The sequence below is a fragment of the Danio rerio genome, chromosome 5, assembly GCF_052040795.2.
Source record: "Danio rerio strain M-AB ecotype USA chromosome 5, GRCz13ab, whole genome shotgun sequence".
Classification (NCBI taxonomy): domain Eukaryota; kingdom Metazoa; phylum Chordata; class Actinopteri; order Cypriniformes; family Danionidae; genus Danio; species Danio rerio.
In genome coordinates this window covers 32,038,635-32,059,941 of record NC_141025.1, presented here as the reverse complement: position 1 = coordinate 32,059,941, position 21,307 = coordinate 32,038,635, and the positions used below count along the sequence as shown (strand labels likewise).

The window sequence follows — 21,307 nt, the reverse complement described above, 5'->3', positions numbered from 1 at the left end:
TGTGTGTTAACGAGAGTGTATGGGTGTTTCCTAGTGATGGGTTGCAGCTGGAAGGGCATCTGCTACATAAAACGTATGCTGGACAAGTTGGTGGTTCATTCCGCTGTGGCAAACCATGATTAATAAAGGGACTAATCCGAAAAGAAAATGAATGAATGAATGAATGAATGAATGAATGAATGAAGTTAAAACACTGGTATTATTGCTGTTGTGATACTTTTTTGTTATTTTGTAAGTTGTTTTCCAAAAGCTTGAAATCTGAAATGGTTCGTATAGATAGATAAATACATCTAGGCGGTTGCTAGGAAAATGCTAAAATAAAATTTGTGGTTACCAGGGGTTTTCCATAGTACTCAGAGTTGTTGCTAGGCAATTATTTGATATTTGAAAGGGGTTTCGCCAGTAGTTTACAGAATAAATCAAAAATTACATTTTACTCATGAATAAATTTTGAAAACTAAGTGGTCTTTTCATTTTTTACTCAGCTGAATAAAAAGTAATTTGCACCCACATTTTATTTGGAGATTTGTACAAATATTGAAATATTAAATAGATGAAGAAATCAATTACCAAACACATACAAAAAAAAAAAGATCCAAAAAAAAAAAAAAGTCCTCAATTAACCCTGGTTTCAATCTATCCCTTATGTTTTTGATATTTTAATACCAAAAAAAGAAAAAAAAAATCAATCCAGAAAAAAAAAATCAATTTAATGCCTAATTTCTGAATAGAAGTATTAATTTCTTTTTAAAAGAACATTGGAGTTAGTGTTCATATTAAAATTAAAAGGCATTATTTAAAGTCCCAAAGAATCAAAACTAACCATATGATTTTGTTAGGTCACATTGCTAGTTTTGTGGTGAACAATTCACCAGTGCCTGTCATTAAGAACAAAAAATAGTTTGCCCTTCTAATCTTTAAATGAAATTTGCAAATGCACTCCCTGCTGCTTCAACTGTCAGTTTTGACAACAAACAGAAATGGATAGCAGGAGTAGTCTGTTAGGTTGTAATAACTCTTCTAAAACCCATTTCCTGAGCTTTCTGAATGAAATAGCTACTTTACTACATTCATTCAGCATGCAGTACAAAAAACTAGCCACGCCCACTGTTTGCTCATTTAAAATTCAGCTTCTCTAGAAACTGTGCCACAGTACAAAAAAAATAAATAAATCAGGATCGTAGCTTCTGGTTTATTGGGACTTAAAAAAATAAATAATACATAATTCCAGGCTTTGGTTTATATGATTGGTAGCTTTGTGCATCATGTGACTAATTAGTAACACAGCAAGCATGGCACATTCATTTATCGTTTTTCTCTTACTGTGTGCTTTGTAGGACTGTCTGTGCAAGCACAGGGTTTGTTTCCATTGAAGCGGTGACCAGCGATGTGAGGAGAGACAGATACCATATAGCCGAGGCGTCGGATACCGAAACCTCTTTACTCTTGGTGATCTGGTAGCCCATTGTTTTCAGACCATGAATACGCGTGTCACAGCCATCACTAAGGCAGCGCTTAATGTTTATCTGAATATCTGAAAGACAAAAGAAAAAAGGTTTACAGATGTTTTTGCTAAATTTCTAAACTTCATATTGATAAAGAAGAACTCTAAAATAAAAATACACAGAAATCACAACTAGTCTATACATTCAACTCATCACAATATTCAAAGACCAAGTACACATACATTAGTTCAAAAGTTTAGGGTGGACAAGATTTATGTTAATGTATTTTTTTTATTATTACAATTTTTTTATGAAATGTAATGTTTATATTTTATATTATTATTGTTGCTAAATGCAATTATAATGTTACAAAAAAGTTTTTTAAAAAAGTTCTTTACGGGTATTTAATGTGTCAGTGCTCTTTGAATAAGTAATTTATAAAGATAAACAATGAAATCATAAGTCCAATGGCTTCAACGAGTAGGCTAACCTAAAAAATGTAAAAGCATTTATTAAAAAGGCTATTATATAACAAAAGAGCACTGAAATTCAATTTAACATTTAATATTTGTATAACACCAGACTAAGTATTAAAATACAGTTTTAAGTGTGAAAATCTTTGCAATTTGCACACAAATATTTTACAACAACCCTGAAATAGATTTTGTTTGATATTTAGATGACACTATATTATACACTAAAATATGTTAATAGATGATGTACACTAAAATATGCATATTTTTAGTAGAACAAGAAATTACCATTAATTTTTTTTCATTTTTTTTATAAATACATCTTTTAAAAAAGAAAATATTAAATGCTTAGTGGTCATGTTTTGTGACCAAGCTATGTATGGAGTATTTTTAGGCATCATAATGTTCCTTTAAGTATGTTAGATAGGGGTAAAAAGTTATATGTTCATACACTTTAAGGAATGATTTTGATACATGATAACAATTCAATACTTTGACATATTTATTTCCCATTCATAAAATCTGTCTGATTAGATAAACTATTATTATATACAGTACTCATCCCTCACAAATCTATCTTTTTAAATTCATATTTTAATAGGAAGCTATATAATAATATATTTGGGCATATACAGTTGAAGTCAGAATTATTAGCCCCCTTTTGATTTTATTTTATTTTTTTAAATATTTCCTAAATTATTTTTAACAGAGCAAGGAAATTTTCACAGTATGTCTGATATATATTTTTTTTTCTGGAGAAAGTTTTATTTGTTTTATTTTAGCTAGAATAAAAGCAGTTATTAATTTTTAAAAAAACCTTTTTGGGACAAAATTATTAGCCCCTTTAAGCTATTTTTTTGATAATCTACAGAACAAACCATTGTTATACAATAACTTGCCTAATTACCCTAACCTGCCTAGTTCACCTTATTAACCTAGTTAAGCTTTTAAATGTCACTTTAAGCTGTATAGAAGTGTTTTGAAAAATATCAAGTAAAATATTATTTACTGTCATCATGTCAAAGATGAAATAAATCCGTTATTAGAAATAAGTTTTTAAAACTATTATGCTTAGAAATGTGCTGAAACAATCTTCCCTCCATTAAACAGAAACTGGTGAAAAAAATAAACAGGGGCGCCAATAATTCTGACTTCAACTATACATTAGATTCATCAGTACAATAGCCAAATCTGGAGCTTATCTAACAAAATAACTTACGATAAATGTCCAAAAACTAGTACACCTATGTAAATATGTTATAAAAAATATTAAATACAAAATTTTAAAAAGAAGACAAATCAAGAGAAGCAAAAAATTGAAAAATTTAGTTGAAACTTGGTAGTTTGTAAATTTTGTTTAGCAAAATTTTGCTTGAATTTAATTGTATTTTGTTGTATTTAATTTCTAAATATGTTTGGTGACTAAAAAATAATTTTTATGAATATATCTGTTTTAATAAATCTGTTTAGTTTAACTGCACCAAAATCCATTGCCTATATTCACTGAGAAATAGATAAAAACATCTATCATTCATCATTTTCAAAATGGGGTGTACTCAATTATGCTGAGCACTGTTTACCAAACCAAAAAAACAGCAGAGAGATTTTCAAGGCATAATGGTGACTCCACTTTAAACAACACCCTGTGTTATTGAAGTGTACACTCACAGGGATGGCTGATGTTGGCATTTTCTAGCAGCGGTACATAACCCGTGATGTTACTGGGGATCCTCACGTCTCTGATCTCCTGCAGGGAGCGCCTGTTCTTCCCAACCGCTATAGACACCAGCTGCGGCATGTAACTGTGGTCATTAGATGCAACTGCAATTGCCAACCGTCTCAAAACTATGTCTGGCTTCATTTTTAACCTGTGAAAGCAATGAGTCAAAGGAAGAAGCTATATTTAACTATCTCTTCATCAAGATAAGGTGAAGCTCTACATAGAAGCAACAATGAATCTTGCCTTATCCAGTGTGAGCGAGCACTGCCGTCCGACTGCCAGAAAGACACCGTCTCGCCATTGGTCAGCTTGTTGACGTCTGTATTATTGGATGAAGCCTCGATGAAGCTGAAGCACTGAGTGACCACTTTGACCTTATCCACGTCTGGGTCATGATTGAGTTCTGCCCTGTACTGGATGTCTAGATCTGAAAAGAGAGCCATCAGAATATGAGGATTAACAGAAAAGGAGATCTTTATGTCCTTCAGCAGAACTAAAGGAAAATCAATTAATCATTTGTTTAAAAAAAAAAAAAAAGTAACAACGGTCCTAAAACTTGCAAATAAGTTGCATTATTGCATTTCAGATCCAGGCACCCCACAGTCAATGGCCTTTCAGTAACAAGCCTGACGAAAAAAAATCATGGCATAAAACAGAAGTAGAGATGTTTTTTCTTTCCTCTGTTGTGTCATTTGTCCTAATGAAAAATAAAATAAAGACATTTTTAACTTTGTTTAGTTCATTAGGACCTGTTTTACTCTATAGTTTGCTACTGGTGGACTTCATAAGTGACAATTTCATTCCAACCTGATGGCAGCAAACACATCATCAGAGAAAAGATGAGGGGATGGGGGAAATATTTTAAAATAATGATGTGCATGGATAAATCATTTATTATTAGAAATGCACAATTTACATGTGCACATGCACAACCAAAGTAAATCCAGACTACTAATTTGCATAAATCAAGGCTTTGTGCTGCTGGTTTCAAAGCGAAACATGAACACTTCATTCACTATGAACCAAGTATAAAACCCACAGTACATACACCAATTTACTGATAACTTCCAAAAATAAAACATCTTAAATTTACTTTCAAAAGAACACAAAGACACAAAACAGAGTTTAAAAAAATGTAAATAATGTTTTTTTAAATGTATTATAAAATAATTAGACTTTAATTAACATGCAAGCTATTTTTATATATAATAGGATATTATACATTTATTGCATTGGTTCTGTGATATACTTGATTCTGATTGGTCAATCATGACATTGGGTATGTTATTCCCAGATAACAGATTAAAATATTAACAAAGGCTCATACGGGTACTAAGAAATACACAAAATAATTTTTAGAGGCATCTTGTGACTGAATAATAATGATAAGTAGCCATGTAATAAGAGGGATAATGCACATACAGGGGCGTCACGGTAGTGCAGTGGCTAGCGCAATATCGCCTCACAGCAAGAGGGTTGGTGGTTCGAGTCTCGGCTGGGTAAGTTGACATTTCTGTGTGGAGTTTGCATGTTCTCCTCATGTTCACGTGGGTTCCCTCCAGGTGCTCCAGTTTCCCCCACAAGCCCAAAGACATGCGCTGTAGCTGAATTGGGTAAGCTAAATTTTTCGTAGTGTATGCGTGTGAATAAAAGTGTATGGATGTTTCCCATTGATGGGTTGCAGCTGGAAGGGCATCCATAGCATAAAACGTGCTGGATAAGTTGTCGGTTCATTGTGTCACTGTGGCGACCCCTTATTAATAGAGACTAAGCTGAAAAGAAAATGAATGAATGAATGTACATCCAACTAGTTGTTTTCACAGAATAAAGTCTGTCCAAAAAAAGAGAGATTCCAAGAGAAGCACTATATAAATGCATGTAATTATCATTATTATTATTAGAAAAATCAAAGCCTGCTTGGCTTTATTCCGTGATAAAAATTGGCTGGATGAAGATATCTACACATGAGGACTCTGAACAGAAAAGCTATCTACTCGCTAATCTTTCTGACAGAAGCATAATCTTAATTATTACTCATGCTTTTGAACTGGCAGATTTTAAAGGCTTGACAGTGTGTTCAGAAGATTAGTGGTGGTGATGTTGAAGTCGTGTGACGGCAGTGTTGTTTGCTTATAGGTTAACTTTAGCCTATTTTCATCTGTTTTGTTTTCACCAACCCCGCCCTTCACCTTTCTCTTTCTGCAGCAGGTAATCCAGGAAGTCCTGCACTACAGACGCCCTCATGGTGCAGATGCTGTTGTAGCCATCCAGCACAGGGAAGGGGATGACGTTGCTGGGGATGCGATTCCGGTGCAAAAATTTCAGGATTTTGGAGGCATGTGCTTTAAGGCGGTCCTTGGACTTGGAGAAGATATCCACAAATCCTGTATGTGCATAAAGGGTGAAAAACGAGTGAGCGAAAGAGTCATTTGAATGATCACCTTGCATCCTCAAATCTGGACATCTGAGCAGCTGTCGCCATTTCATTCAAATACAAAGCATGCTCATTTCTGCTTCCCCACCTGGTGTCAAAGAGCATGCCTGGAGCTGCCTGATCACATGACTCAGTTCTCCCTGCAGATTGGCTCCATTGGAGTTCCTTAGTGCCATGAGCATGTTCTCCACATCCACAATCCCATCACCCTCAGCATCAAACTGACCAAAGGCCTAAAGAGCACAGTGCAAAAGTTAATTTTCTGTTTCTGTTTGTACACACAAATAGCACACACTAAAAGACAAGCAGACAACAAAAGGAGAAGGAAAACAAAAAAAAGCATTCACACTGCCAGTCTCAAACCAGCTGTCTGTTTCATGTACAAAAACACTGGCTCGGTCAGTGTGTGAATCATTTGTGAAGCTAATGAAAGAAAGAGGGCCATGGTTAGATCAGGAAAGGAACTGCCAGAAAGCATCACAACAACAAAAAGCAACTCGGCACAATCGTGATGTATGATTGTCTTAGATTTACATGTAGTACATTAAAAAAGCATAATGACAATCAGTTATATATCAATATGTCTTCAATGAACCATGATAAAAGTACTGCCAGGTTTTGAAATGGCTTGTTAGGTACAATTCTTTATCCCTTACATATGTAGCTTTGTGTTTCTTCAACAACCATGTCAGAAGACATATCCCATGGGTATATTCCAGCAGGATTCAGATTAATCTCTAATTGTAAATATGCTGAGTCAATAACAAACACTCTGACACTGACTGATTCTGTGGTTAAAATATTTAAACAGCATAATCAAAACCTGTAGCTGCCAATAAAAACACACACCATATCTAATAATGTAAGGCACGAAAATGTCGTCTATGTGGAGACAGCCAATAAACTGCCTTTATCAAATGTGTGATAGTATACAAAGATAAAGATTACACAATTTAACCACTCACAAAATCAAGCTTGATGTCAATCACTCAACTTAGAGCAGCCTGGCACATTGAAGTGTTACTTATTTACTAATTAGTCATTTTAGGCGTTTTCCTGAAGTGCACTATGGTGACATGTCATGAATTACTTGTCATGGGTTTTGAACCTACAAACTTTCAGTCACCAAGCTTTTGGAGCTCTGACATTAGGTCAGCATGTCCCAGAGAGTGCTCACCTCCTCACACTCGTCTCTGGCCGCGTCTCTGCTCTCCAGCATCTCGCAGAACTGCTCCAGGGTGACGGACTCCTCTCCGCGGCTCAGCCTCTCCTCCAGCCAGCGCACCAGAGCGCTCTCGTTGCGCGCCAGAACCGACTCCGAAATGGCGACCCACGAGTCGCTCATACGGGCCGCTGCCTCTCGCAGCTTCACCTGCTCCAGCAGAGCTTCGGGAGTGGGAAGACCGTGACTCGGTGCCGGTGGGTTCGCCGACCCTCTTCCACTTCTCCCTGGGCCAGCGGAGCCCGCCGCCGCTGCTCCTCCCGCTCCGCCGCCGCCACCACCACCTCCGCTACCGGCCCTGGTGCCAGTGGCCGCAGAGGCCGGGCTGCCCTCCGCGAACACGGGACTCTCCGTTTCAACGTCCTCTTCATCGCCGCTCCCCGCGCCACAGCCGCTCTCCGCGTTCCCCATGCTGTTCCGCGGCCTCGGGCTCTCTTCCGATCGCCTTCAGCCCAGGTTTCAAGCTTAGTTTTAGTGTCAGGTTTGATTAATCCAGGGTGCTTTTCCAGTCAGTGCGTTCCTTCGCTGTCACTACCGCATTGACGGACTCCGCCAGCTGACGTCATGTTTGTCAGCAAAAAACTTTGGTCCCTTCCGTGAGCTCAGCGACGGCCCTGTTCTGGAAACACGCCCCCTAGCGTACAACCACCAGGATCCGCAATCTGAAATACGCCTTTGTTTTTTGTTTTTCATTATTATTTTTATGTAATTTGTTTTATTTTATGTAATTTGTGTGGCTGTGCAGGGAATAAAAAACACAACGTTAAACAAATATATGCTCATAGTGAAAGCTGTATTTATCTTTACATATTTTATTTTTTATTTACATAAAACCTGGCAAAACAATTAATAAATATATAAATACACAAATATATGAATAAATAAATAAGTAAATAAATCATCAAATTCCTGCATAAATAAATATATAATCAATTAAATTCAATTAATTACAGGAATGTTGGGGTAATAAGAAAATGCTAAACTGAAATGTTAGTCCTTTATTCATTGGTTTATTGTTACAAAATTTGCATCCGTTTTGTTTTAATGGCTTCTGATGATTAATGAACAAACGTTGAATGAATGAATAAACGTTTGAAAGATGGGAAACTCAGTTTAGCATTTTCTTATTCCCCCAATATTTGTGTAACATATCTAATTTTTTACCTGCCAGGACTAATTATTTATATATTTATTTACGCAGGGATTTGTGGATTTTATATATACATTTATTTATTCATTTGCATATTTATTTATTTATTGTTTTATGTGTGCAGGAACTTATAGATTTATTTATTCATTTATTTATATATTTACATATTTATTTATTTACTGTTTTTGCAGGTTTCATCCCATAAATAAAGCAATAAATAAATAAATATGCAAAAAAATAAAAAAGGAATGATTAAATTCACAAATTCCTGCATGAATAAAAAAAATAAATTAATAAATACACAAATAAATTAACGAATAAAACACAAATCCCAGCTTAAATAAAACAATAAACTATTAAATACAAAAAATAAAAATTAAATGAATAAATAAATACACAAATTGCATAAATAAAACAATAAATAGATAAAGACACATGTGGTGTGAAATAGGCAAAAATCTACTTTCAGTTTAGCTATTTCTTGTTTCCCCATATCCATGTAATTTATTTAATTATTAATCTGCCCGCACTATTTCTATATTTATTTATGCAGGAATGTGTGGCTTTTATATATATATATATATATATATATATATATATATATATATATATATATATATATATATATATATATATATATATATATATAAATTTTTTTTTTTTTAATGTAACAATGCAGTACTTATTTTTATAGGAAAGTGTAATATTTAAAAGGGCTTTCAGCAAACCAGATTGTTTTCAGATTTTCTGTTTTTATGAAACTGAATAAAAATAATTATCTGAAACAGCAGCAGAATTGAGTTGATATTTTTATTTTTAATTATTATTTTTTATTTTTATTTTTTTTATTATTGTTTTTTTCAAAATCAATACAAGTTGATTCAGTAATAGAATACTATAGAATAAAATCCATGGATTGTTTTCTATAGTATTCTATTACTGAATAAACTTGTATTGATTTTGAAAAAAAAAATGAAATTGAAACAAATCAAATTTTATTAAATATATGGACCATATATTTAATTAAATTTCGTGTACTACTAATTGTCTCAGTGTAAAATTCAAAATTCACCCTGTTGTTTTTTCTTCTAATGATAATTTATGTTGAGATGATAGATATATTCATTTAGAGAATTTAAAGAGACCCTACATAAATAAACACACATCTTCGTTAAAAAAAATGCGCATGCGCAGTCGCGCTCCCGGAAACATGTTGACAGACGATTTTATTGTTAATCCACAGATGTGTTGCTCGGTGCAGCATGACAGCGTTTCATATATGATCTGCTGAGTCATTGACTTATCGCCTATATGTATACATTATATGCACAATGCTGAAATATTTAGTAGCTCTCATCTCTATGGTTCTGGCCGTCTGGACGGTGCCCGAGTGGCTCACGTTCCCGATCTACGGTAATGTAGTGACAGTACTGGAGTCGTGGCTGCGGCAGCGGGTCAGTGAAGTGTCCGCATCTTCTCCGGGACTCTTGCTGACCAAAGAGCAGCTCTCGTTATACAACGGAGGAAAGAACAGCAAAGGATTGTATCTGGCGATTTTAGGACAGGTGTTTGACGTTGAAAAGGGGAGAAAGCATTATGGCCCGGGAGGCGGTTATCATTTCTTTACAGGTAAGTTTAGTAGGCATGCTGCTGTGTGGGGGGTTAGGGATGTTAAAGCTTGCATATTTCTGAAATCTGCGTGTTTTCCAGGAAAGGATGCTTCAAGGGCGTTTATTACTGGCGATTTCACAGAGGCTGGTTTATCTAACGACGTCTCGGATTTCTCAGAGTCGCAGATTGTGGCTCTTTATGACTGGCTGTCCTTTTATCAGAGGGACTACACTCCAGTAGGTGGGTACATCTGCTAACGTCAAAGGGTTAATTCGACAACAAACCCACACAAATATTTTAAAATTAATTTATTTGAGGATAAAATCAGGGAATGGAAATAATTCTTGTTTCTTCAACATGCTGTTGACGTTTCTTTCAAAATTATTCATAACCCGATTGCAGTTGTATTTATAACAAAGTGTTTTGAAATTAAGTTAAATTCATGAATTTAGTTAATTTCAGTACAGAATTATGATTGTTTTATAATTATGTTGTAACAACTAATGTATATTAAGTACTTTAATTATAACGCGAAAATAAAATTAATTTTGTACTGAATTTATGTTGTTGTATACGTTGTGGTCCCCTGAGCATTAAGTAGCATTTCAGCTAAGCCTGATACAATAGAAAAAAACAAAAGATATCAAAAAATATATTGAATGAAAAAATAATTAATGTATCCATAAATTAACATACATACACTCACCGGCCACTTTATCAGGTACAACTGTCTAACTGCTCTTTAACGCAAGTTTCTAATCAGCCAATCACATGGCAGCAACTCAATGCATTTAGGTATGTAGACATGGTCAAGATGATCTGCTGCAGTTCAAAGCGAGAATCAGAATGGGAAAGAAAGGTGATTTAAGTGACTTTGAATGTGGTTGTTGGTGCCAGACGGGCTGGTCTGAGTATTTCAGAAACTGTTGATCCACTGGGATTTTCACACACAGTGAAGGGTCAGAAAAAGAGAAAATATCCGATAAGCGACAGTTCTGTGGGTTCAAATGCCTTGTTGATGCCAAAGGTCAGAGGAGAATGGCCAGCTTGAACAAGGCAACAGTTACTCAAATAACCACTCGTTACAACCGAGGTATGCAGAAGAGCATTTCTGAACACACAACATGTCCAACCTTGAGGCGGATGGGCTACAGCAGCAGAAGAACACACCGGGTGCCGCTTCTGTCAGCTAAGAACAGGAAACTGAGGGTACAATTCGTACAAGTTCACCAAATATGGACAATAGAAGATTGGAAAACATTGCCTGATCTGATGAGTCTCGATCTCTGCTGCCACATCCGATGGTAGGGTCAGAATTTGGCTCCAACAACATGAAGGATTAAATCCATCCTGCCTTGAATCAACAGATCAGGCTGCTGGTGGTGTAATGATGTGGGGGATATTTTTTTGGCACACTTTGGGTTCATTGGTACCAATTAAGCATTTTGTCAACACCACAACCTACCTGAGTATTGTCACTGACCATGTCCATCTCTTTATGACCACAGTGTGCCCATCTTCTGATGGCTACTTCCAGCTGGATAACACGCCATGTCATAAAGTTTGAATCATCTCAGACTGGTTTCTTGAAAATGACAATCAGTTCACTGTACTCAAATGGCCTCCACAGTTACCAGATCAAAATCCAATAGTGCACCTTTGGGATGTGGTCAAATGCGAGATTCACATCATGGATGTGCAGCCGACAAATCTGCAGCATCTACATGATGCTACCATAACAATATGCACCAAAACCTCTGAAGAATATTTCCAGTACCTTGTTGAATCTACGCCACAAAGGATTAAGGCAGTTCTGAAGGCAAAAGGGGCAAAAAATATTCTAATTTCAAAATATTAAGTGAGCTAAATTTTACCATAATTATTGTGCATGTATTTTTCTAAATGTCTTAAGATACCCTTTATTACATTCAATAATATTCTTTAAAAAACGTGTTTTAAATAAAAATCTTGGTATATCTGAATTCTTTAATCGTTGTAAGTCATGCAAAACTCACTAAGAATTTCATGTAATGCTTTTAGAATCTTTAATTATGGCTTTAAATAATAATAAAAAAAACGTTCAGACAAATAAAAAAAATCAAGTCCTTAACAGGTAAATAAATTGATTTATTTTGGGTAGAATTATCCCTTAAAGTCATCTGTCTGTATGGCCTCTGTGTTGCAGGCAAACTTATAGGCCGATTCTACACAGAAACTGGGCAGCCCACTGACGCTTTGCTCCATGTTGAGGCTTTCTTATCTGACGGGCTGAAGAAAAAGGCCCAGGCTCAGAGTGAGATGCAGCTTTACCCCTCCTGTAACTCAGAGTGGAGTGAAGCCAGTGGGGGACGAGTATGGTGCTCAACGATGAGGTACAACTGTGATATTTTAAATACAATCTTTCCCATGAACAACATTTAATAACACAAGTTTTACTCTGTAGTGGCGGCATTCACAGAGACTGGGTTGGAGTACCCAGAATGCTATTCACCCCTGGATCTGGTCATTCCAGATGTGTGTGTATCCGACTCTCCGATCCTGTTCACTCCGAGAACCGAAACCTGAGAGAGTACACGGACTGTCCTCCTCAAGCAGAGTCCTGCCAAATCACTAAAGACTGAGATACAAGTCTTCGCCACACTACAGAAGTCAATGTGATTGTTTTGGATTTCAAGGACTCGCTCTCAATAGAATTGTGGGGGGAGACAAACAATGGGACTGAGGCTGCTCTTTTAGTATTTATATAATTAATTTTTCGGTTAAATTCTTATGATATTTGTGTATTATATTAGTAGACTGTCAGATTAATATCTGATGATATGCTAAAAAATAAAGCGTGACTTTTTATTGAATAAAAGTGTATCTGCAAAGTGTAGCTGGAAGGGCATCCGTTGCATAAAACTTACTGGATAAGTTGGCGGTTCATTCTGTGTGGCGACCCAGGATTAATAAAGGGACTTAGCCGACAAGAAAATGAATGACTGTTCAAAAATAGCAAAAATCAACAAAAATAGTTTACACAGTTAACAGTTAAGTTGAAATGTAGTAGTTTGTAATTTGTTTTGCAATATTTTGCATGAATTTAAATATCTTTACATTTCTAAAGATGTCCTGTGACTAAAATATTACTGTAATAAACCTGTCTGTTTAATAAATCTGTTTTGTTTAAATGCACCAATATAAATTACCCATATTCACTGAGAATTAGATAAAAATATTAGGTTTCAAAATTGGGCGAACTAAATTATGCTGAGCACTGTACTTCAAGCAAACTCGATGAAAAAACTGCTAAAGCATAAACATCCATGAGTAAAAACATTAAACAGAGAGAGCTGATTTAGAATCGAAATCGAAGCTGTAATTGTAACTCAAAGCAGAACTGATCATTTTTGCAGGGGGTTCAGTACTATTAAGTTGTTTTCATTAAAGCAATCTATACTACAATTAGTATAAATAAGTGATTTGTATTGACTGGAGTGCCGAATGGCAGAGCTCATGCAAACACACTTTCACACCACTGCCATCAGTATACTGCTGCCCAGTTATCTTGGACTTCTTTTCACCCTCTGTGAGGAATGGAAAAGATCTGTCTTGAGTATTTCAGCGTCTTTAGTTTTTCCCTCATTACAGATTATATAACCAATCCTGTTATTCATTCCATGAAATCATTCATTCATTTTTTTTTCCGGCTTAGTCCCTTTATTAATCCCGGGTCACCACAGCGGAATGAACCACCAACTTATCCAGAACATGTTTTACGCAGCAGATGCCCTTCCAGCCGCAACCTATGTCTGGGAAACATTCATACACACTCATTCTCACTCATACACTATGGACAATTTAGCCAAGCCAATTCACCTGTACCGCATGTCTTTGGATTGTGGGGGAAACTGAGACACCCGGATAATAATAATCAAATAAAAGACAGCCACATAGACTTTTTTTGAATCGTCCTTTATGTAAAGTTGTCCTCCCTTTCTTGAAAAGGATACTAGAGGTGGCGACAGGCTAAATATCTGAGCATACAGATACCATACAATGTGCAGAGAAGATTAAACAGAGGCCGAATTGTAGGTTTGTCACATAGACAAAAAAAGCACAACCTGCAGTAAAGTACAAAACAGTTGTAGTGGTCAAAAATATTATACATTTATCTGTACAATTCAACAATACCAATAACAGACTGTGGACTCGCCCTTCCCCCCTGCCCTCCCCCCCACAAACAAAGAAAACAAACCAAATCTCTTTTGAAAATGATCCGAAATGTTAAAAAAAAGAACTTGATAAAGTGCACCTGTTAAGCATGGACATGAAAAGCATCAAATAAAAAAAATGAAGTGACGTGATACGCCACCAAGGAGACTTTTGAAAACAAGGACCAAGCGAGCAGCGCCCCCAGCACCAGCTTGCAGAGCAAACATTAACTGGAATGTATCCTTTGGTGATCAGAAATGAATAAACTGATGATGATGATGATGATGTCATGCATATGCATAGGAAGCATATCATAAACCTTCACCTGCATTTCTGCACCCGTCCGACTTAATAGAATCACAAGGAACGATTTAAATTCTCACATAGTAGAATGACGCAAACTCTAATGGATCAGTTCAAATAAAGTCCACTGAATATGCAGATTAATAAATGATTACGTGATCATGTTACTAATAACATAACATAAAGCCAGTAAGGTGTATTTCTCCATCTGTCTCTCTCTTAGTGTTTAGATTTGAACTCCACAGAGGAATTCACTTTCTAGAGAGGCTAAAAATGTGTACAAAATATCAACGTGACAACTGAATGAGCCTGCGTTGCATGATTAAGGCTTCTCAATGTTTAAACATGGCTACCTTTCAGATCCCTTATATCCAGCAGCATTCAACGAACACCTTCAAGTCGGTAGAAACAGTCAATTGGAGTGGTGATGGCGAGTGGGAATCCTGTGCTAGTTTTGTCATTCTGATGGAGAAACAAAATAAAAATCAAGTGATCATAAATCATAAGTGTCCACGTAGCACATTAGCCCTGTATAAAAGCCCATATGGTTCATTGTTTGCTTAATGACTAGTAAATGACGGCTGTAATTCTCATCTCACTCTGAATTACAATTTGCTTCTGCATTCCGCTAGTTTTAATCTGGATCCTCGACACACAATAGTTTGGTTCTAAAAAGTACTGCTAGAACAAACACATATTGTTATGGTTGTATTTTGTCGTCTGACAAGAATGGAATGGTTTTGTTCAAAAGCTCTTGCTTTCTTCGGTGTCCTCCTTGAATAGTGTTAGGCCCAAGCCGTGGGTTTATGCTCAGCTTGGCTGGCGCCTGTCCTTCAGGTTCCTCTGGTGTGTTACGACACGCCTCCCAGGGTCAGGACATCAAAGCAGATGTCACACACACGCACAGGTTTGTTCAGGTCAAATTTGATGATGGGGATCTCTTTTATAGAGCACTTGTGGCAGAGCAGACGCCCACAATGGCGGCTATGAGAGAAGGACAAAAGACGATGACAAAACATTATTATTATAAGGATTTGAAAAGAAAGGAGGGAGTTGTTCATATTAAAAAGAAGAAAACAAAGGGCTTTATGAAGGTAAACAGATTGAATATCATGTTGGTTACGTACCAGTGATGTTTTCTGGTGGTGACTCCAAATTTGGTAATACATTCATAGCAGTTTGATCCATCACACCATGGGGGCTCTTTGGATAGCATATCTGTAATGTGAAAAATAATAAATGTAACACACAAGTGTTGATAGATACATCTACTACAAGTATAGCATTTTTTTGAGACAAACAAAACAATGGTCCCAACGCATTTCCTGTTTTACATTTTTAATTTCCATATCTACCGAGAATCTAAAAATATTGTAAATACCGTCATACCACAATAGTAATTTTTTTCAATATTACCGTAGGCACATGACTCAATAAAACTATATTTCTGAGAAAAGTTTGCTTAGGCGAATGAAGCGAACGGGCGTGAAGCGATCAGCCTAGGCGTGGCCATCATCCTTTGCGGTCTGTTGTCACTACAGATCCAGTAGTGGGGAAATGGAGTGTGTTGCTAGTAGCGGGGAAGAAAAAGAGCTGGAAATGATCGAACCTAAAGCTGGTTTTAAATCGGATGTGTGGAAGCATTTCGGTTTCTTTCTAAAAAGATAGGAAAAAGTAGAAAAGGTGACAGACAAAGAAAAAAACAGTATGCAGGTACTGCCAGACTGTGGTGAAATATAAGTCGGGGAATACGACTAAAAACAGTCATGGGGACAGCAGAACACAGCACACTTGTTAGATTGATGCAGACATTGACTTGTACCACAAAGAGACCTCTATCTCACTCATGGATTGTCCTCTCAAGTGGTGGAAAGACAATGCACAATGTTACCCACTGCTGTCAACCTTGGCTAAATCATATCTCTCTGTCCCAGAAACTTCTGTCCCAAATGAGAGGGGGTTTTTTTTCTGTTGCAGGGGACATGCCCAGAGATGCCCAGCTTTTACCAGATTATAGTTATATGATAATTTTCCTTAAAAAACCCATCTCTATCTAAGTGAGTGCGTGATTAAATGTTGAATGTGATGAGTTTTCAACAATGCTAAATTGAAACTTTATTTTTTTTATATGGTTTAATAGTTTTTTGTTATTAAAATTGAAAAATCGAAGTTCCTGTTTCAAAACCTACAGATAGATGGCTAATTTGTATGCCATTGATATGTTCAGTGCTAAGGTAAATAAACACTTTTGGCACTTTTTTCGAGTCTTTTCATTAGTTTTGTTTTTCCTGTAAATTATTCAATGAATATCGTACCGTCCCATTCATACCGAGGTATTATCGTACCGTAAAATTCTGATACCGTTACATCCCTACTAAAAAGAGCCACATATTGTTGAATAATGTTATGATATCTGTTTTAACATGAAGTTACGTTTGATTTGCCTCGTTACAGTTATGAAATAGTTTGATAACAAGCAGGAAATGTTTATGGGCCAATAACATGACCACATTGAAAAGGTTCAAGCTAAATTGGAGAGTGAACTGGTATGACAATAAAGAAAAATGAAGTTTGCCAAAATTAACCATCCAAAAACATTTACTCCAGATGGTAAACGGGTTCAAACAACCATTGCACTTTGGTCATTGTGTAATAGGTTGGTGTGACCCTGAGTTACTGCCTTATTTGACAATTTTCTCTGGTTTATTTCCTCTGTGTAGTCAGTAAATGTGATTTATAAGAGATTGTACATTTTAATTCTAAGCTTAAAAAGTAGTTTGGTTAATAAATGAATGCATGCATTTATAATAATATTATCAATGATAAAGTTGCGATTAGAGAGACTCCATTCACACTGTAATGGATTGAAGTCATTCCACAAAAGTTTCATATCATTTTGGCCTTTAATCCACGACACTAGCATTGTAAGGTTCCCTGAAAAACTTTTTGGATTTGTAACAGAGTGGAAAAGAACTCAAAACTTTGCTCTTACATGAATCCATGTGCATTGGCAAAATGCTACTTTTTGGAAACAATGACATAAGGCTGCACAATTCATTAAAATGAAATCAAATTCTCAATTCAGCAAAAGCTGCCTGTCTCATGCACATCTTGCCAAACATGCACAGCTCTATGATGGCTAGAAAACCTTCTCCGAAGATCAGATGGCACTCATACAGAAACTCCAAATATGGAAATGTGAAATTAAAGAGCTTTAACTGACTGAACAGAAATTTAACTGTTTATATTGATTCAACATGACTAAAGTCATCTTTACAAAGAGAATTTAAGAGAGCCCTAAATCGGGTCTTTGTCTGTTTAGAATTCAGTTTAAAGCTGCTATAAAATTGATTGTGCAAATAAAAAATTAAAAAATGTTGCTTCAGGTTTGGTTTCTTAAGATACCTTAATAAAGACAACAGAGTCATCTCTCAAAATGCTTTATTTCAAACAAATTCACTTCTGAACTTCAGCCGAGGGGAGTAAAAACAATGTATTATATATGGTGCATTCACTCGTTTCAGATGTAGCAGTAACAGAGCCCCCGTTCACGGAGAAGCCATGCAAGCAAAGTCAAATTGCAAAGTCATTCTCTTGGATTTCAGGATGATTTTTTATTTTTAAAAAATTAAATCGGCCACAATTTTAGTGTGAATTGTCAGTGAATAATGGATTTGTGAAATAAACACTGCTCCTTCTAAAAGCAGGTGCTGGAGATTTACTGTTGATTACAGAGCTGGCTTTACTGACAAAATGCACAAGAAAATGCCTTTGATTAAATACACAGTCCTACTTTGTGACACTACCACATCATGCATGCTCACTGCATACTTGTGTGATCTTAGTGTGCCTTGTGTCTCAGTGTACAGTGCCACATATATGTCTGGCATACATATTACACCATTTTTACCTAGTTTTCCTATTTCTGTATGAACGCAGACATTTATTTGGAACAAAATGTGTATCTACACAAAACTTTTAAAATCCACAAAAAGACAAAAACTTAATGCCATCTGGACATAACCAGACACCGCATTACTATTAGATTGTGACTGTTATAAACTAGCCAGTAGCCACTAACCCCATTTGAGTGGAAACTACATCAATACATTAAATAACGTGTCGTGTTTAAGCAAATGTACGGAACTTGCAACTACTGATTTTCAGCACTGCTTTTATGCAGTGGAAAGCTTGCACAACATAATTGCAATCAAAACAAAATCGATGTCTGCTAAAAACGCATAAATAACTGCAGAGCCTAAAAGTAGAATGAAAAATATCTTCACAGTGATTGTATTCCTTTAAAAACACAAAACCTGTGCCTCTTACCTAGCAGACGAAACAGAAGCTGTTTAGTAGCAACTTGGTAGTTAAAGATGTTGATGCCCTGGTTGTTAGTGACACCGAGACGAGCTCCAGCCCTCACAATCGCACGACATAAGTTAGCATTTCCTTTCATATAGGCCAACAGCAGTACTGCAAGAAGAAAAAAACTTTGTTTTTGTTTTGTTGGTCTGACAACAATGGAAAAAATGTTAAAAAAAATGCGCATTCAGTTTAATCAACGCAGTTATGCTTCACTGACCTGTGTTGCCCTCATTGTCAGGTTTATCTAGGGGATATTCCGGCATGCATTCCAAAAACAGCTCAAAGATGGCCGCCGCGTTCTCCTTCCCATACTGGCCGAGGACATGCATGGGAGACTGACCTCTAGAGAAATAAAACCAGGCCAAAACTATACAAGTTAGTGAATGTCAGTAAGTATTAGACAATATTTGATCATTTTAAGCGTTTATTATATAATTTAAATAACTCGATTGTGTAATAATTTATATTCATTTAATCAAATACATAGGTTATAAAAACTATTTATTATGATTATAAAAAAGAATACATTTAAATTAGTATATAAATAAATGTATAACTGCTTGCATGTGGAGAGATGTTGAGTCAAACCTTAAATTATAGGCCTCCGCATCTACGTTGGACTCAGTGAGTAGAGCACGCACATTATTTAGTCGCCCCTGCATCACGGCCAGATGAAGTGCTAGGAGGAAGAAATGGAATTTATTTCTACGCTTTTAATGAATTAACATTTTTGTGCTAAAATTATTCTGATTTACATTGACTACTGAGCCCCTTTACTCCAATTTTAAGTTTAGCACAATAGTCTACCGTTGTTTCCATTTTCATCTACGGCTGCAAAGTCAACCCCATTCTCAATCAGGACGGAGCAGATCGTGGAAAGATCCTGTTGAGCAGCTAGATGCAACGCTGTTTGACGATGCTTGGTCAGCTCGTTTACTTTAGCACCAGCCAGGAGCTGCAATGAAAACAGAAGAGAAAAGAACACATGAAAAAGAAGGAAATGAAATTGAATGAAAGGAAAAGGTTTAAGGAAAGGAAAGAATCCTGCATTATTGCATTTAGAGGACTTCAGACAATCACCCCAGAAAATACGTGTTTCATTACTTTTCTGATTTTGACTAATTTAATGATACGCCCATTTTGTGAAGCTGCTTTGGGCCGATAGTTATTGTGAAAAGTGCTATACAACTTATGTAAACCTGAATTGAATGCTAAAAAAAATAAGAAATAAAAACAAAGGACTGAAAAAGGAAACCAAAGAAAAGAAAAAAAATCCATTATTGAATTTACAGATTTCTTATCTGAGAAAATCTATGTTTCACTTGAAATTAAAAAAGAAAGAAAATATCAAAGAAAAGAAAAAGGGAATAGAAACTCCTCCATCTTTTGGCTTTACCAGATTTCTGACAATGATCTCGGATCCTGCCTGTACAGCCAGGTGTAGAGGCGAGAGTTTGGCGCTGTCCTGCACTCTGGAGTTGACATTGGCCTGTACACTGATGAGGAACAGCACACTCTCTATGTCTGAATTCTGCACAGCAACATGGAGAAAGTTGCGACCTTTGTTGTCCACCTTGACACAGAGGGAACATTCATTTATTGGCTTGTGGCACTGCATATATATAACAACGTGATTTGTTACAACTGATTTTATTTACTTTTCTTTAATGCAAATTTAATAGCACCCACAAACCTGTTCAGCAGCACCAGGCTCTCGCTTAAGGATAGCTTCAGCAGCCTTGTTGTTTTTGTGGGTCATGGCACAGGCGAAAGGCGTCATGCCTTGTCGGTCTCGAATATTCAGCCTGATTTCAGGGTGGGAGATGAGCAGCTGGATGATGACGCTTTGCTGGTTGCTGATGGCGACATGGATGGGAGCACGGCCCTCTGAATCCTGAAGGCACAGAAATTGACATTGCAGACATTTTCAGGGTATACGGGACACATCTAAAAAAAGAAGCTATTCTTTCATCTAAAGAGGAGATGCCCAAACTAGGGCCCGCAGGCCAAAGTCGGCCCACGGTAACCTGTGATTTGGCCCTCCATCCCATCTGAGAAGAGAGGGAGAATGATGGGGAATGCCTTTAACAGAGATTGTCATTTCTTATTTACCATAACTTTTGTTTTTTAAATGTTGAGCTACAAAAAAAGCTAACTGCAATTAAATACTTCAATTAAATGTTGTTAAGGAATCAGATTAAAAAAGAAAAATTAAATACAGTCACTTGATGGATAGCGGACATTGCAGAAGACATTAGCAAGCAAATCAAGGGAGTCTATTTTTTTAGTGTTATAAATGGGATCGTTCATGTTTTTTATTGGTAAGATGTTCATTATAAAATTTACAAAAATGTATAATTATTAATACAATTAAAGTATTTTAAATG

At 36.2% G+C, this 21,307-nt stretch overlaps 3 protein-coding genes across 3 annotated transcripts in view; 1 reads left to right on the top strand and 2 right to left on the bottom strand.

Annotated features, from left to right (window-relative positions):
- The window catches only part of zzef1 (zinc finger, ZZ-type with EF hand domain 1), a 74,099-nt gene extending 66,264 nt beyond the window's left edge, over positions 1-7,835 (bottom strand). Inside the window, exons 1-6 of the mRNA XM_087253578.1 lie at positions 7,250-7,835; positions 6,161-6,305; positions 5,828-6,022; positions 3,882-4,065; positions 3,587-3,786; positions 1,324-1,534 (exon numbers count right to left, since the gene is read on the bottom strand). Of these exons, the coding sequence (XP_087109704.1) occupies positions 1,324-1,534; positions 3,587-3,786; positions 3,882-4,065; positions 5,828-6,022; positions 6,161-6,305; positions 7,250-7,705 (1,391 nt within the window). The 5' untranslated portion in view covers positions 7,706-7,835. The remainder of the gene's footprint in view (positions 1-1,323; positions 1,535-3,586; positions 3,787-3,881; positions 4,066-5,827; positions 6,023-6,160; positions 6,306-7,249) is intronic.
- Positions 7,836-9,626: 1,791 nt separating this feature from the next.
- On the top strand, positions 9,627-12,688 carry cyb5d2 (cytochrome b5 domain containing 2). The gene is given in 4 exon segments (NM_001102674.1): positions 9,627-10,073; positions 10,155-10,295; positions 12,241-12,427; positions 12,499-12,688. Coding segments are annotated over 4 exon segments (804 nt in total). The 5' UTR covers positions 9,627-9,775; the 3' UTR covers positions 12,677-12,688.
- A 1,301-nt stretch (positions 12,689-13,989) lies between these two features.
- ankfy1 (ankyrin repeat and FYVE domain containing 1) overlaps positions 13,990-21,307 on the bottom strand; it is a 34,947-nt gene continuing 27,629 nt past the window's right edge. The window contains 8 exon segments of the mRNA NM_001102672.2: positions 13,990-15,536; positions 15,680-15,770; positions 18,882-19,028; positions 19,138-19,262; positions 19,509-19,599; positions 19,728-19,875; positions 20,317-20,493; positions 20,614-20,814. Of these exon segments, the coding sequence (NP_001096142.2) occupies positions 15,404-15,536; positions 15,680-15,770; positions 18,882-19,028; positions 19,138-19,262; positions 19,509-19,599; positions 19,728-19,875; positions 20,317-20,493; positions 20,614-20,814 (1,113 nt within the window). The 3' untranslated portion in view covers positions 13,990-15,403.